The sequence below is a fragment of the Daktulosphaira vitifoliae genome, unplaced genomic scaffold (assembly GCF_025091365.1).
Source record: "Daktulosphaira vitifoliae isolate Bord-2020 unplaced genomic scaffold, ASM2509136v1 Scaffold_3, whole genome shotgun sequence".
Lineage (NCBI taxonomy): Eukaryota > Metazoa > Arthropoda > Insecta > Hemiptera > Phylloxeridae > Daktulosphaira > Daktulosphaira vitifoliae.
The window spans coordinates 13171224-13186201 of NW_026099574.1; the positions used below are offsets into that span (position 1 = coordinate 13171224).

The window sequence follows — 14978 nt, forward strand, 5'->3', positions numbered from 1 at the left end:
AAAGTGGAAAAAAAAAAAAAAAAAAAAAAAAAAAAACACATCATGGTAAAATTAATACCTTCTCAGCTTCGCATCGAAGCTAAAATAATTATATAAAAATAATTTGTTCTCATGACTTAAAAACACATAAATTTTCTATAGCCTAGATGTAGCATGGTCTGAATGGAGTTATCATCTTAGTGATGATTACACACAGTATATTGGATACTATGAAGGAATGACAGATGATATAGACATTCATTCTAAAATAAAAGCACAGTATTTATCTGGAATAAATAATATTAGACATTGGCATAGTGTAGAACCTCTAAAACAAATAATAGAAGTACATATTTTTGAAATAAATAATCATGAGTAATAAATTATGAGCTTTTGGAAACTTGTCATAAAACCTTGTTTTATTTAAGTATCAACCCAACAGTTATTAAAAGTATAATAGATATGCATAAAAACAATAAAGAATCGCTATGCTTATTTTATTTATCATATATTTCTATAATATTAATATTAAGTTAATATTTTATAATATATAATTTCTAAAGACATAGGTCTTTGCAGGGCCATTAAAACAATGTTGTGTGTAAAAATATATTGTAATAAAACTTTACAATTCCCAGAGTAAATTATTTCACTACTTTATACTTTTAACGTTAAGTTAATTATCTTAACATAAATGACGGATAGGGGAGTTTTACTTGACAATCGTATAATATCAATACCAAACAGTAACTTTATTATACATATATATATATATATAAACTTATAAATATTCAATATATCAATATATTAACATTAGAATAATAATAGTAGAAAAATAACAAACAAAAACGAAACATCACCCAGCCATCAGCTATCCATAGTGCAATTAACGTTGAATCGACTGCCAAAATGCTTCCCAAAGTAATTGTTCCTTTTGCGTATGGAATGTCAACCTCCGCTGCTCTATTTCCGTTGAGCACTCGAGTAATAGCACGTAACTGGTAATATAAAGTGTTGGTTGTCACCTAAACAGGCCAATACCAACCAAAAAACAATGAAACAAATTAAAAACACGCCAGCTCACTGGCCACGAGTCATCAGACTCAAGAGATGCGGTACGACTTCAATCGCGTACACCGACGTAATGCTCGCAAGGTGCCGGTAGTGCCGGACACGATTGTTGTCATTACATTGAGAGAGGTAATGCCAACTCGAGCTATGTGTAACTTTACGGGCTACACACATAACTTTTGAACATTGTGCTTTCTGAAAGCAGGCAAATACATTCCTGTAAATCTGTTATCTCTTATATACAGAGTGATTTTTTTATCATAACCCACTCAATTACTTACAGAATATATATATTTAAACATTTTTTTTTTTTTTGGTTATCTTTAGTTACACATTATTATTGAATTATTAACTATGTATTACGTTTTAAGTTCGCCTCTTATGCCTTGTAAGGGTTTAAACTTTGTTTTTTTAAATGGAAACACATATTTTTAATTTAATAAAATATTTGAGTTTTTAATTTAATAGTAAATGGGATTTGAATTTTTAATATAACTTTATTCATTTATTAGATATAAACATTTAAAGTTTCAAATTTTTGAGTTAATATACATGTATAATACAAAAGGTATTACAAATACAGGTAGTTAAATGGTTTTTATGACATCGCTGTCACAGTCACGGATTGTTTATTGTCAATTATGACTATCAATAGATATATTTTTTATATAGTCAGTATGTGTGTTATGAACTTACAACAATGTGCCTTACTACCATTGATAATAACAATGCTGTGTACTTGCTAATATTGATGTCATAAAAAACCAATTAGCTACCTGTATTTGTAATACCTTTTGTATTATACATGTATATTAACTCAAAAATTTGAAACTTTAAATGTATATATCTAACCACCGAGAATATGTTCAAGTCCCCTTTTATATTTGCATTGTTCATTAAATAACTATTAAAACAATAATACTATAATACTTTCTAGTATTACAATTAAAATATTTCGCATTATAATCTTACTTTCAAGTAATTATAGAGTTACATATAAATTCCTTAAAACTAATATTTACAAAATAATTATGGGTTTACGACAAGCACATAGATTTAAAAGTTGACAGCCTTATCAGAGTATGAGAAATAAACTTTAAAAGAATTCCGTAGATAATAATTTAGGAATTTAAGGTATCAAAAAAGAAAAAATGTTTTAATTATTTTTTTCTGTCAGTAATTGAGTAGGTTATGATCACACTGCATATAAATTGTTATATTAATAGAAAACATAGGATTTATTATTATCACTAGATATTTCCATTCCATTACACCTCTATCTCCAACTTAGGTAAAAAAATTTAATAACTTCCTAAATACTGGTCATATATTTTATATATTTATAAGCACTCAATTAAAACAACTGTAAGATTTAATTTTAAAGCTATAGTTTATATTATTAGAAAGAAGCTTTATCAATAACAAAAACATGATTTGTAGTTAGATGAAATTGCACAGGCATATGCAAATTATATAGCTAAGACAGGAAAATATGAAGTAGGTGTACCAAATTCAGCTATTCAATTGATAATATCATGTCGTGATGTTAATGAAGACGTCGGAAAAACTTTACCTTATGAATTGTATAGTAATTTTGATAAAGGTGATAAACCTTTTGATTTTGAAGCGAATGAGGAGGAAATGGTTAAAAGTAAGTAGTAATAATAAATAATAATTTTTCAGTATAAAAATTATATGGATATTAAATGAAAATATTTTAATTTATATTTTATAGTATTCCATTATTTAAATTTTAGCTTTAGGCCAAAATCTGAATTTTCGCATGCTAATATTCAATATATTAGTTTATTCTTAATACTTTTAATATACTTGTGTTTCAACGCACGAGGTCCCAGATTTGATTCCCGAGGTGCTAACAATATTTTTCTTGTGATTATCTCATTGGTGGTGTCCGGTCTCTAGTGCAAGCCGGTTATAATACCCATTCCATCCATCATTGCAATGGCCATGAACCATCTTTGACTCTCTAACATGTTAAAGAGAGCCACCACCCTCTGTAGCATGTTAAGTTCGGTAAATAAAAGGATGTAAAACTGATATTTTATTATTTTGTTTTACTTTTAATTGAACAAATAATTTTTATTATTTAGTATGAAGGTTTATGTAGCTTTATGAAGCGTAGGCAATATGCACATTTTGACCGATCAATCTTACTGTCTATGAATAGATACGGTAGTATAAAATTACGCAAACACGTAAAATAAAGTCAACACGTATTGAAACGGCCGGTGCGACAGTTATAACTAAATATTATTTAATCAACAGAACAGTAACTTAATAAATATATTGTTAGTTTAAAATCTCATTAACTAGCATATAAAATTAAAAGAAACAAAGTTAATTTTTAACTAGTTACATTAAAAGGATGTCATTTAACAATTTTATTACATTTAAGTTATTTTAATACGTGTATATAAAAATAATATATAGCTATTAGGTAATCATTAAAACTTAAAAAAAAAGAATAAAATATAATTTTTAATGAAATATTGTTAAAAATACTGATTATGACCAAAAAACTGTATTGATATGAATCTGGAACACCTTTTGTTAATTTGCAACAATCATAAAGATACAGTTGGAGAGATTGGTGGGCCAATAATATAGTATTAAGGATGAATAAAAGTGCATGATCTTAATTACGTTAAAAGCAAACTAAAAAATATAATTTTTTAACTTTTATCAATTTTTTAATTAATAATATAGATATGTCATATCTACGGATTTTTTAGGAGTTACAGGTTATTTAATGATGAAAACCTGTAATATAATTTCAAATGTTTTAGAATTAGAGGAAAAATAATAGTTAAGCGATTATAGCGTTTAATAACAAGAATAATTGAAAGGAGAATTTACGTTATTTTTATGCAAAACTTCATTTTGGTCAAAAGTGTAGATTCGGGTTATTTCGGGTTTACATAAAGTCTTATTATGATGACAACCCTTTGATTATAAGTATCGAATTATGGCTAAATAGTTTTACACTTACAAACAAATTATTATTTATTTGCTATGCTGTATGAATTAATATAGATGAGAATATTATTTTGTTTCGAATTTCAACTAGTATGACTTGGATAAGTTCTACACTAGATATCATTAATAGAGTGTCTCAAATTTTGTGTAATTTCCAATCATCGAAATAAATGGGTTTAATAGGAAAAATTGGGTTTTCATAGTCAGAAGAGGGTAGTGTAGTGATCTTGGAAACTAGAGATCTTAATTAATTGTTAAATGTGATTGGCTGGACTTAATCGAGGCTCTTCATATAAGGGTTATTCTAAATTTGTACAACAATCAAATGTTGTCCCCCGTTAGCTGTTTATTTTGTGTTTTAAAGAAGGGGAACCCTGTTATGAACACCTTGTATATTCATAATATGTGACATGTATGTCAAAATAATAACATCATGTTATAGGCTAATATTATAAGCAATTGCATACTATTATACTAAGCTATATGATTTTATACAGTGCAGAATGTTGAAGGGCGTCGAGTTTCAACTTGTATAATTTGGAAAAGTTCCATTAACATAGGAATTGGTGTGGCAAAAACAAATGAAATTATATGTAATAAAAATACGCAACGTGGGCCATTTTATATCATTGTAGCAGCGATACATCCTAGGCCAAGTGTATTGGAAAAATTTAAAGAAAATATAACACCTAGAAATCTAGTGCCCATGATACATGATGGTTATTTCCAAAATCTAGAGAAAGAAAAAGAACGCGACAAAAGTTTTATTAGATACAAAATGGACTCATTGTTCCGAAACCTTATGGAACGTGTTCTAGAAAAGGATGTCAGCATTGAAAAAAAAGAAAACTAAACGTTCAAAAACTCATTTCTTATTTTTGAATTATTATGCTGTTAAAATAAATATAAGTTATAACTAAATTAATCTTTATAAAAACTTGTCTGTATCATTAATAATATTTTTACGATATTCATTTAAAATTCTCAAGTATATCTAAATGGTTCTTAAAAAAAAAAAATCACAGCAAGTATGAAATTATCTTGATTATTATTTATATTAATGTATCAATTATCAACTAATAATAGGTTCTTAGTAATTTTAATAGTTTATTAGTAATATATACACTCTTTTACGTATGTTATTTAACATCAAGAGTTTTATTTGTGTATTATAGTGTTAAATCTTTTTTAAAACCCGATATTTGCCATTTATTTTAATTCGATGAAGATTGGGTCCATGTGATTTAAAACAATAAACATCCCTCCCCAGTGAGTTTTGGTGTATGTATTTTTATAAAAAACTGAATACGTATTTTGCGTGTTAATGGTTGTCATTCTTTGTGAATATTTATTTAATGATTTATTATACATGATAACTGTGTAAAAATCAATTTATAAAATGGAGAGAAATTTCAAAATAAAAATAATTATAAATTAATTTGTTATTTTACAATCAACAAGTATTTCTTTAACATAAGATATCTTTAGGAAATTATTATTATTTTAAAGTAAATCTATATTAAATACAGGTTAATTCAAGTTTATTTATTTATTTTTTTTTTATCGAATATTATTGAAAATATCTATATATACAGTGATATATTTAGCTCTTTAGTGTCACTTGAATGATATATTTTTTAAATGTTCACTTATATTACTAATTAATATTTATTACACTTAAAGGAATAACATTTTTAAATGTCAATACTTTTTGTAAGATGATATTTTTATATATTTAAATTTTATATACAGTATTCTTTGTATGAATACGGGAAAAAATATTTTATATTATTATATTTATTTGGAAAACCTTATAACAAAATTATTTAAAGTAAATTAATTAATAATTTTTAACTTAAAATACCAAAAAAGCCATCTCTCTATAAGTACCGTTCTAGGCTACCGAAGGAGGAATGTCTATCATAAAGGGTAAAATTATTATATTTACAGTAGTATTAGGTAAAAAATAACTTCAATCCTATTATTAAAAATAAAAGTGGAGCTATTATTTTTTTTCTATTATTATTAAAAGGAATAGATAATAATACTACTATTTACACGATTCCTCTGTATTCACATATAAACTCTCTTAATTTATATTTTCAATTTTTAAAAATTATAAACAATATGTTGGTTATTATCAATGATTAGACTGTAATATGGATACATATTTTAATATAAGAAATCATTATTTTACACTTGTATATACATTGAAAGAGTGTCATGGAGTCGTGTGTATAAGACAAATGAAGAAATAATATAATGTATTTTATCAAATTAAAGTATAGTTTAAATAAGTTTTAAAATTAGTCTACATTAATATAACAAAATAAGAATCTTCTTAAACTACAATATGATGATATTATTAAATTATTTATATAAAAAAATTCTTAGAAATGATTGAAAATAATAAAAAATTACTTAATTAAAGATTAACTTCGATATTTTTGAAGATTTATTAAAGATGTAGATGAAGAGCCATTCTGTATTCTCATATGGAATGAAAAATACTTAATATTAGTTTATAAAATTAAAATAATAGTAAAAATGTAATATTATACAATGGAATGAATTGAAAAAAGATTCATTGATACGTATAAATTATTATTTATAATATAAATCAACATAGTTGGCTATAAATTGAATAATCCTATTTAGTTTTCTACATATATTTCAATTTATAGCTATATGGAATAGTTAAAAATACATATTGATTGTTCTGATATTTTCGGGAAAATTAATCAATAATGATTAAATATCCTCTTCTTCATGTCTGGTTCAATTTTCTACGAATTGTAATTTTTCTAGAAATATAATAAAAAAATGAATTAAATCTTATGTCTGATTATAATTGTGTCATTTTAGATAGACCCTACAAACCCGGATGACATTTTTTACAATTATAAATTAAATTAAATTTATGATGTTATATATATTTATAAGTATAAAAGTGCTAAGTTTTATTTAAAAAAGTTATAAAAGTATATGATAATCATTCAAAATATTAATGACTTATAAAACGGTAGTACAGTAGAGTCCTGGCATAGTTTGTACAAGTATAAATGATATCTATCAGTATTTAAAATCACTATCATATGTAGTAATTAGATGAGGAAGTATTGAATTACGTCGATTTTAGTATAATATAAGCTTTACAATAGTAGTAAGCAATTTTTGAACTCTTAAGCAATATAATAATTCCATATAAAAGGGAAATGCAGGGTAAGCAAATTAATAATGGTGGGAAAAAGAATATAAAAGGGAAACATGAAAAGTATAGGAGGACGACACGGGACGATACTGGGCGAGACGAGACTGGACGTTTTTGTCGAAGAAACGTCGAGTTACGGGTTAGGTCGTTGACGTAAGAATAACTTTATATTTTTTTTATAAGATTTAATTAATTTTTGTGTTAAATTATTATATTATATTTGACTTTGTGTTTGATACATTTCGTAAATAAAATAATTCTATTTTAAAATCTGGACTTAGCGCAAATATTTAATATTCACGGTGATCTCGAAATTGTGTGTGTGTGTGTGTGCGGCTAGAGTCTAGGTTGGACTGCTGGTCCTTTAGTCAATCTTAATAATTAGTGTACGAGCTGGCTAGTGTTTGGGCTTAACCGTCCTTTAGTGGGTATAGTAAAAAGGTAGTTGTGCTGGTGGCTGACAAGGAGCCACCCTTCAGTCTGCTACTTTTGAGCTAGACTGTGCTGACGGGTCTAAACTCTACCCCTTTAGTAGTCCACTAATTAGAGAGATTGGGGCTGATCAGTTTATCCAACGGGAGGACTCGAGAAGAGCTCGGACGACGAACTCGTCGTCTATATATATATACATAAAACTTTAATAAATCTTTGTGTCTACGTTGGGGCACTACCGACGTACGACACATAAGAAATGTTTCGATTAAAATCTGTAGTCTTTAATTTTAGAGATTAGTGGCTTATTCTAAAAACGTCATAAACTATATTTTCTTTTATTATATCTTGATTAATAGTTCTTTAATTTATAAGTATAATATAAGAATAAATAATTATAGACAATTAATATGTTTAATAAATATTAATAGTTTAATTAATATGGTAATTTGATTTAGTATAAAATTGATATTCAATCATTTAATATTGTAATTTTTACGGATACTAAAAAATATAAAGTGATTGTATGCAGTGTGGTTATTTTAATTATATTTATAAAATTCTTTTTGGTATTATTTAATTGTGTATATTTTTTGATATATTAATTACTGAATTTTTAAAAATTTTATATCGTATAAAATGTAGAGTATAGATTAGGTTATTACATTATCATTATGTATTACTCCACCACTCTTTTTCCTCTTTATATTTAAAATCATAATAAAAATAATTGAAATAAATTATTTTTATTTAAAAAAATTGTGATTTTTTTAATTTGACGGAAAATCTTATAATTCGTTTCAAAAGATTTAATTTTATATAAGATTTATGATTGTAGTGGTCCCGGAACTTATCCAAAAATTATGTTGAAAAAAGAAATTTAATATGCGTGAGTGGTTTTAGTCAAACCTTTCTCGAACTTAGGTTTTTTTATTGTCATAAAAAAACATCAAAATAAAGACTATTTTATTTAGAATATTTTAATTAAATTTTAATAGGATCAGTTTTTTTTTTAGCATTTTAACATTTTATAGCAATTTAAAAATGCAGAAAATATTTTTGAAAATAGGGCATTTTCAATTAAAAAGGGCTTTTAATAGTAGCGTAATTTTAAGATATTTGTTTGAATTTTTAAAATCAAGTAGTTTTATTGTAATATTTGGTGATCTTAAATTCAACTAGATTAATATTGGGTTCTTTTGACGTATTGATCATTAAAATCAGTCCTATAAGAACTGTGAATTTTTATGATCAGACATAAAAAAAGGCACACTATCACATTTCCAATATCCTCATAGCATTGTATTGAAACTAAAAAATCTAAACAAAAGATTTAAAAAAGTCTACTCAATTAAACATATTATAAAAATTAATTATAATTCGAAAATTCCATTATTATATTCAGGCAAAATCCAAAAATCATTTTTTAGAAATGTTTAATACAGTGACAATTACAAAAAAATTTTATTCACTAATGACTGATCGTAAACCATACATAAGTGTAATTATTTAACTTTGTAGTTGAAACCTATCATCATATCAAACCTAATTCGACAATAAATATATTAAAAATATTAGAAATGAATAGTTTTAATTGTCTATATGGAGAATGTGGGTTAAGTAACTTTTTATTTGATAAAGTGGAAATTTTTTTTCAAATATCTTCAGATAGATACGAATTTTAATAATCTGACGTACCATTAAAAAATATTGTTTAAGTGGAGCTAAGTAAATGACAAACACAAAATAAAATCACATAGTTAAATAATAATTAATACATTTTTATTTAAAAAATTGTATTATTTAACTACGGCATTCATTTGTACATAAAAGAAACATTGTTGAGAAATTTTTTTTTTTATCTTATAATAAGATGTAACGTGAACTCTTTAATATTTAAAGGGAGATTTCCTGCGACTAATGTAAATACACATTATAGTAAAATTAATAGCTTCTCAACTTCAGTTTGAAGCTAAAATTACAAAACTAATATTGAAATCTGGTCGATGAAAATATAAATAAAAATATTTATACCAGCTTTTCATTGATTGTTTGATACTAAACTTAATTTGTTTTCGATTCCAGAATTAAATGAAGTAAATGAACAAGTTTCATGTATTCAAGATAAATTACGTTTAATAATAAATGTTGAGTAATGTATATCTTTGTTATTTTTACAGTTGCAAAAATTTAATTTTCTAATAATATTGTATTGTTTTATTAAAAGAAAGTTTAATCATTAAATTCATATTCAATTATATAAACATGGCTTTGTTATTTATTTCATAATATACTTTATCGTTATTATATTCATCGCTCATTTAAATGATTTGCCAAATTATATAACATTTTATATTTATGGTTAAATTATGCTTTTTAATAGCTAAATAGAATAACAAAAAAAAAAAAGTTTTCTTGTTATATCAATTGAACACATTATTTACGGAATAATCTTACATAACAATTTTTCAAATATTTTATTAATAGAAATTAAATTATAGGGCTAATATTTGAATAATTGTATGAAATAAATCTAAGTATATTAATACCTGCAAAATATTTGTCATCCAGATGTTGAGTAAAAGCGAATGTATGATCTTCAAAATATTCTAGAATTTTATAGTTTATCATTATTTTTAAACTTATATTATTCTTAATTTATAAAACAAAAAGAATAATTCTAAACATATATAAATGTTTTTTTTATTATTTGTAATTTATTCAAGATTTTCTTTACTTGATAGTAAAGTAGGATCAATGGGGAATTTTCTAAAATTTTGGAAACTTACAATTTATTATTAATTTAAACATATGATATTCTTTAGAATAAGTTAGCATTTTTGGTTAAAATATGTTTTTAAAAGGTAAATAGAACAAAAACAAAAATAAATTTGGATCAACTGCAATTATTTTTAATTATAATTAATTACACAATAATGTTACTTAAAAATAATGCTTAAATATAACACATTTAATATATAAAAAATCTATAAATAAATACCTTCAATATTTTCGTCATTCAGTAATTGAGTTAAATCAATTGTAAAATCTTCAAAATATTCTAGAAATTTATAATTTATCATTGTTTTTCATCTATGATACTCTGAACCAAATGAATAATTGAAAAGAAAATAAGTATAAATGTTTTGTATATTAGTTTAAAATTATTCAATATTCTCTTCATTTGGTACTAAAGAATAATCAATAGATGTGCATTCTATATTTTCCATAAACGTTACTAAAAACGTACAATTTCAAAATAGGACTAAATTTTTACGTCTATAATATATCTAAGTAAATACCTTCCGTATTTTCGCCAATCAACGTTTGAGTAGAAGCGTTTGCAGCTATATTTTCTAAAAATGTATAAAAGTAAAGAAATTTAAACATAAGATTTTTTGCAAAATCATGCTCTGAATAATATAAATACAAGAAAAAAGAAGATATTTACCATTTTCTGATGGTTCTAGTAGGGCTGGTATAAGTGTTTCATTTGTAATTGTGTTGAATATAAAACCTAAATTAACATATTTTTCTTGAATAACCCACTGAGAAAAATTAATAATTTTAAAATTGAGATAATTATAGAATTCCATATATCTACCATCCAATTGCATTTTGTGATATTCATTATTAAAACTTTGCCAAAATAAAGTGAAAGTTTCAAAATTAATATTACAAATACTCATGCTTTTATTTAGTTCATCATTCCATTTATTAATGAAACTTAAAATTTTAAGTAATGTTTCATTAATATTTGACTGATTCATTTGTAAAAGTGGTAATAAGTTCAACATTTCTTCATTTTGCAATTCCTTGATTAATTTTATATTATCTAAAATAAATTTGTTTAAATTATTATTTCCTATTGGGAGTTTTTGGGTTTTATCTAAAGCATCTATCGCACTTCCCATATATATTACCATTGAAGTTAAATAAGGTATAGTTTTTAGAAGTTCAATAGTGCAATTATATGCATAGTCGTTTAAATTTTCTTGATTTGAAAAATATTTACAGTGATCTTGAAAATGAAGTAACATAAATAAAAAATTCTTTAAAATGTTGGTGTATGAACATCCAAGTATTAACGTCATAATACGTATTTGTTTATCATATTTATATGTGTTTTGAATTATATCTTGTAATGTATGATTGCACTTTGAATATGTGACATAGTTAACGTCATTTATATTTTTCCAACCACTGTGTTTAAATAAATTATTGATTTTAATTGAAGAATATTTCCTCTCGTAGCAGTTTCCTTCATTGTGAAAAATATAAAATTGTAATATTTGTATTAAAGAAAAGTTTAATAATAAAATTTGTAGATCACAGTATGTGATATTATTTAAATTAATTTAAATTATGATAATAATTTTAAAATTATACATAATCTTCATTTTTATTTAATTCTACGTCTTATTATTATCGTTACATAATATTAATATTTTCATCATACATTGTAAAAATATATACAATAATTCTATGAATTGATTCATTATACAGAATATATTTGAATATATTTTTTGATTTATCAACTAATAATCACTTTTTAATATCATTCATTATAACATAAAGGGGTGCCAACATAATTTTTTTAATTGACAACATACATATTTAACTAGCTTATAAAATAGAAAATAATCTTATTAAGAAAATTACTGGTCATTTTAGGCGAGGAGTAGGTGCAGCTTTTCTTATATAGCAGTTATTCACCAACCGTAATTTTGTTCCCGTCTATGTATGAAAATGAGAATAACCTTTAAAGTATTAGTCCAAAAGTTGATATCGATCAGTCATTTTCTTAATTAGATTATTTTTTATTTTATAAACTAGTTAAATATGTATATTTCTTTTAGAAAATATAAAGTTGACATCCCTTTAAGTTATAAGGGATGATTCTTAAAAGTCTTTATATGTTGATAGATCAATAAATATATGAAACTAAAGGAAATCGAATTTTTTTTTCAATATTCTATTTATTTTGCGAGTAATTGAGTGGTTTAATCATTTACTTTTGTCAATTACACAAACATATATATATAGCTTTACAAATATTATTGAAATGAATATAGAGAAACTCATAACACTTCTTATCGGTACACTAAATAATAACGATACTATATTTACCCGACTACTGTTTTATTTGTTAAATCCCCTAAACTTTAAATAGTAATATCTCGCTTAGAATTTATTAAAATTGATTTTTTTTTTTTGAGAAATTTTTTTTTATTATTATTAACAAGATTAATAAAAAAAAAAACTGGGTTGCTATTTGAAAAACTAAAGTTGATATTGATTTAAGGGTTGAGGGATGAAGATTGTATCTTCATTTTTCTTGTCAAGTAGCTCAACAAAGATTTATAACAAATAAAATAATTACATATACGATTACATATTCATTCTGTACAACAGTCAGCAGATACCACAATAAATGTCAATAAGACTATTAGTGCAATATATTCTATTACTGATGTAAAAAAATGTAGTTAATTATTATTAATTAATTAGAAGTTCTTATACCTGCTTCATTTTTCTTTGATGTGTCTAATAAAATTGTTTTTTTGATGCTTGAGTCAAATTTGAAACCTAAATTCGTATATCTTGCAATAATAGTCCAATGGATTAAACTTTTGATCTTATGACTAATAAAGGTGCGAAATTCTTGATTACTATTTTTTTCATTTGAAAATTGATATTTTTTATTTAAAATTTGCCATAATGAATTTAAATTTATTGATTTTAAATGACAGAATTTTAAATCATCTTCTATGTATAATTTTATATCAATAAAATAATTTTTCATTATTTTTATTATGTTTTTAGTATTTAGTGGATTTATTTGTAAAGGTGATAATACGTTTAAAGTTTCTTTGATACGCAACTTAGTAGTTACATTATTTAAAATAAGTTCATTTCTTTTATTATTTACCACTGGGCGACGATGTAATTTGTCTATAGAAACCAATGCACCTTTCATTAGTGTTGCTAAGTAACTTAAATTTGGCATTGTATTGATTAGTTCAATAGTGCAGTCGTACGCATATTTGTTTTCGTTTTCTGAACTTATTAATGTTTCACAATACTCTAAAAAACGGTCCATAATAAAAAAAATTGTTTTCAATACGTTTGCGTAAGAACATCCAAGGATTATTGTTGCACTACGAATGCGAGTATTGCAACTATTTGATGTTACAGGCGTTTGTAATGTTTGTTGTAAAGTGTATTTATTATTATTATACATAATATACTCCACTTCAGTTAAATTTTTCCAACCATCATTTTCGAATAAAAATTTAACTTTATCTTTGGTACTATTAACTATTTGAATATACATAAGCAATGAAAAAATTAAGACATATAATTTAATACTATAAAAAATTTCCATTTTAATATTTCAAATAGTAAACTATTGAATTTGAATATCACAAAATATAAAAAAAGGAAAAGGTTTAATAAACATGAAAGTTATAACTGTTAATAGTTTAAATGAAATAATAAAATAAATTATATAAGTAATCTTATATAGTGGAGAGTGAAGCAAGATCTTCTTGGATTTAAAAAAATAAAGTAATGTTTGCGAACTATTTATGGAATCTGATGCAAGAACCAAAAATCTTTTATAATTATTTACTATACATTTGCTAAATGTTTTGCATGTGCTTTTAAAGTAATAGTTTTGGCTATTGATTATACTTAACGCTGTAAAATAAATTTTGGAATTTTAGAATATTTCACAACATTTATTTTTCGTTCATTTTCATTGAATAAATATCAATTAATAAAATTATTTCTTACCTATTTACGTAATATATAATGAATAAAAAATAATATTGGGAGTACATAGTGTTTTGATCTTGGCTTTGCTTAAGTTCCAAAAGTATTTGTTTTCGCCCCACTTAAAATAATTTACTCAAACTTGATTTTCCTAAAATATTTCCTATAATTGTTTACGCCAATATTTATTGCTATGTTTAATGTAAAATTCTGTTAATGTCAGCGTTATCTATTTATGGAAATCTGATGCAAGAACTGAAAATCATTCGTAATTGTTTTTTTATAAATTTACTGGTCACATTCTTCCCGACCGACTACGATAAACAGAGAAAAGTATTTACCTATAATAAACCAATTAAAATATTCTCAATATTATTTTTGTTTTTTGATTAATTAAGTAGTTTATGATAAATAAATTACTTTGCATATGAAATTTTTATATATAAAATAATTTATTTATAATTAATTGAACTTGCTAAATTACTGAAAAAAATACTAATAACTAGTAGCG

The 14978-nt window shown here is 24.0% G+C and overlaps 2 protein-coding genes and 1 long non-coding RNA gene across 5 annotated transcripts in view; 1 reads left to right on the forward strand and 2 right to left on the reverse strand.

The window, feature by feature from the left end:
* LOC126902769 (uncharacterized) overlaps positions 1-1557 on the reverse strand; it is a 16008-nt gene extending 14451 nt beyond the window's left edge. The window contains exon 1 of the long non-coding RNA XR_007703317.1: positions 840-1557. This is a non-coding gene — a long non-coding RNA (uncharacterized LOC126902769). The remainder of the gene's footprint in view (positions 1-839) is intronic.
* LOC126902749 (uncharacterized) overlaps positions 1-5194 on the forward strand; it is a 7650-nt gene extending 2456 nt beyond the window's left edge. Inside the window, exons 2-4 of the mRNA XM_050680348.1 lie at positions 142-325; positions 2491-2701; positions 4545-5194. Coding sequence (XP_050536305.1) covers positions 142-325; positions 2491-2701; positions 4545-4900 — 751 coding nt within the window. The 3' untranslated portion in view covers positions 4901-5194. The remainder of the gene's footprint in view (positions 1-141; positions 326-2490; positions 2702-4544) is intronic.
* A 1303-nt stretch (positions 5195-6497) lies between these two features.
* LOC126902737 (uncharacterized) lies at positions 6498-14179 on the reverse strand. Of its 3 annotated transcripts, XM_050680334.1 has the most exons (7): positions 13214-14179; positions 11295-11951; positions 11142-11207; positions 10993-11046; positions 10692-10751; positions 10240-10299; positions 6500-6851 (listed from the first exon to the last, which is right to left on the reverse strand). In XM_050680334.1, the coding sequence occupies exons 1-7, from the start codon at positions 14076-14078 to the stop codon at positions 6826-6828; spliced, it is 1788 nt and encodes a 595-aa protein (XP_050536291.1). In that variant the 5' UTR covers positions 14079-14179; the 3' UTR covers positions 6500-6825. The 3 variants fall into 3 exon arrangements, with proteins under 3 accessions (XP_050536292.1, XP_050536291.1, XP_050536290.1); XM_050680335.1 differs by lacking the exon at positions 11295-11951 and having other exon boundaries at positions 6498-6851; XM_050680333.1 differs by having other exon boundaries at positions 6501-6851; positions 11142-11951; positions 13214-14178.
* Between the last annotated feature and the right edge of the window lie 799 nt (positions 14180-14978).

Excerpts from the sequence above, each read along its gene's own strand:
- LOC126902737 (XM_050680333.1), bottom strand. The coding sequence starts at position 14,078 with ATGGAAATTTTTTATAGTATTAAATTATATGTCTTAATTTTTTCATTG. Across the intron at positions 11,952-13,213 it reads ATCAAAGAAAAATGAAGCAG|GAAACTGCTACGAGAGGAAA; the intron begins GTATAAGAACTT and ends TTCACAATGAAG. Across the intron at positions 11,047-11,141 it reads ACTAGAACCATCAGAAAATG|AAAATATAGCTGCAAACGCT; the intron begins GTAAATATCTTC and ends ATACATTTTTAG.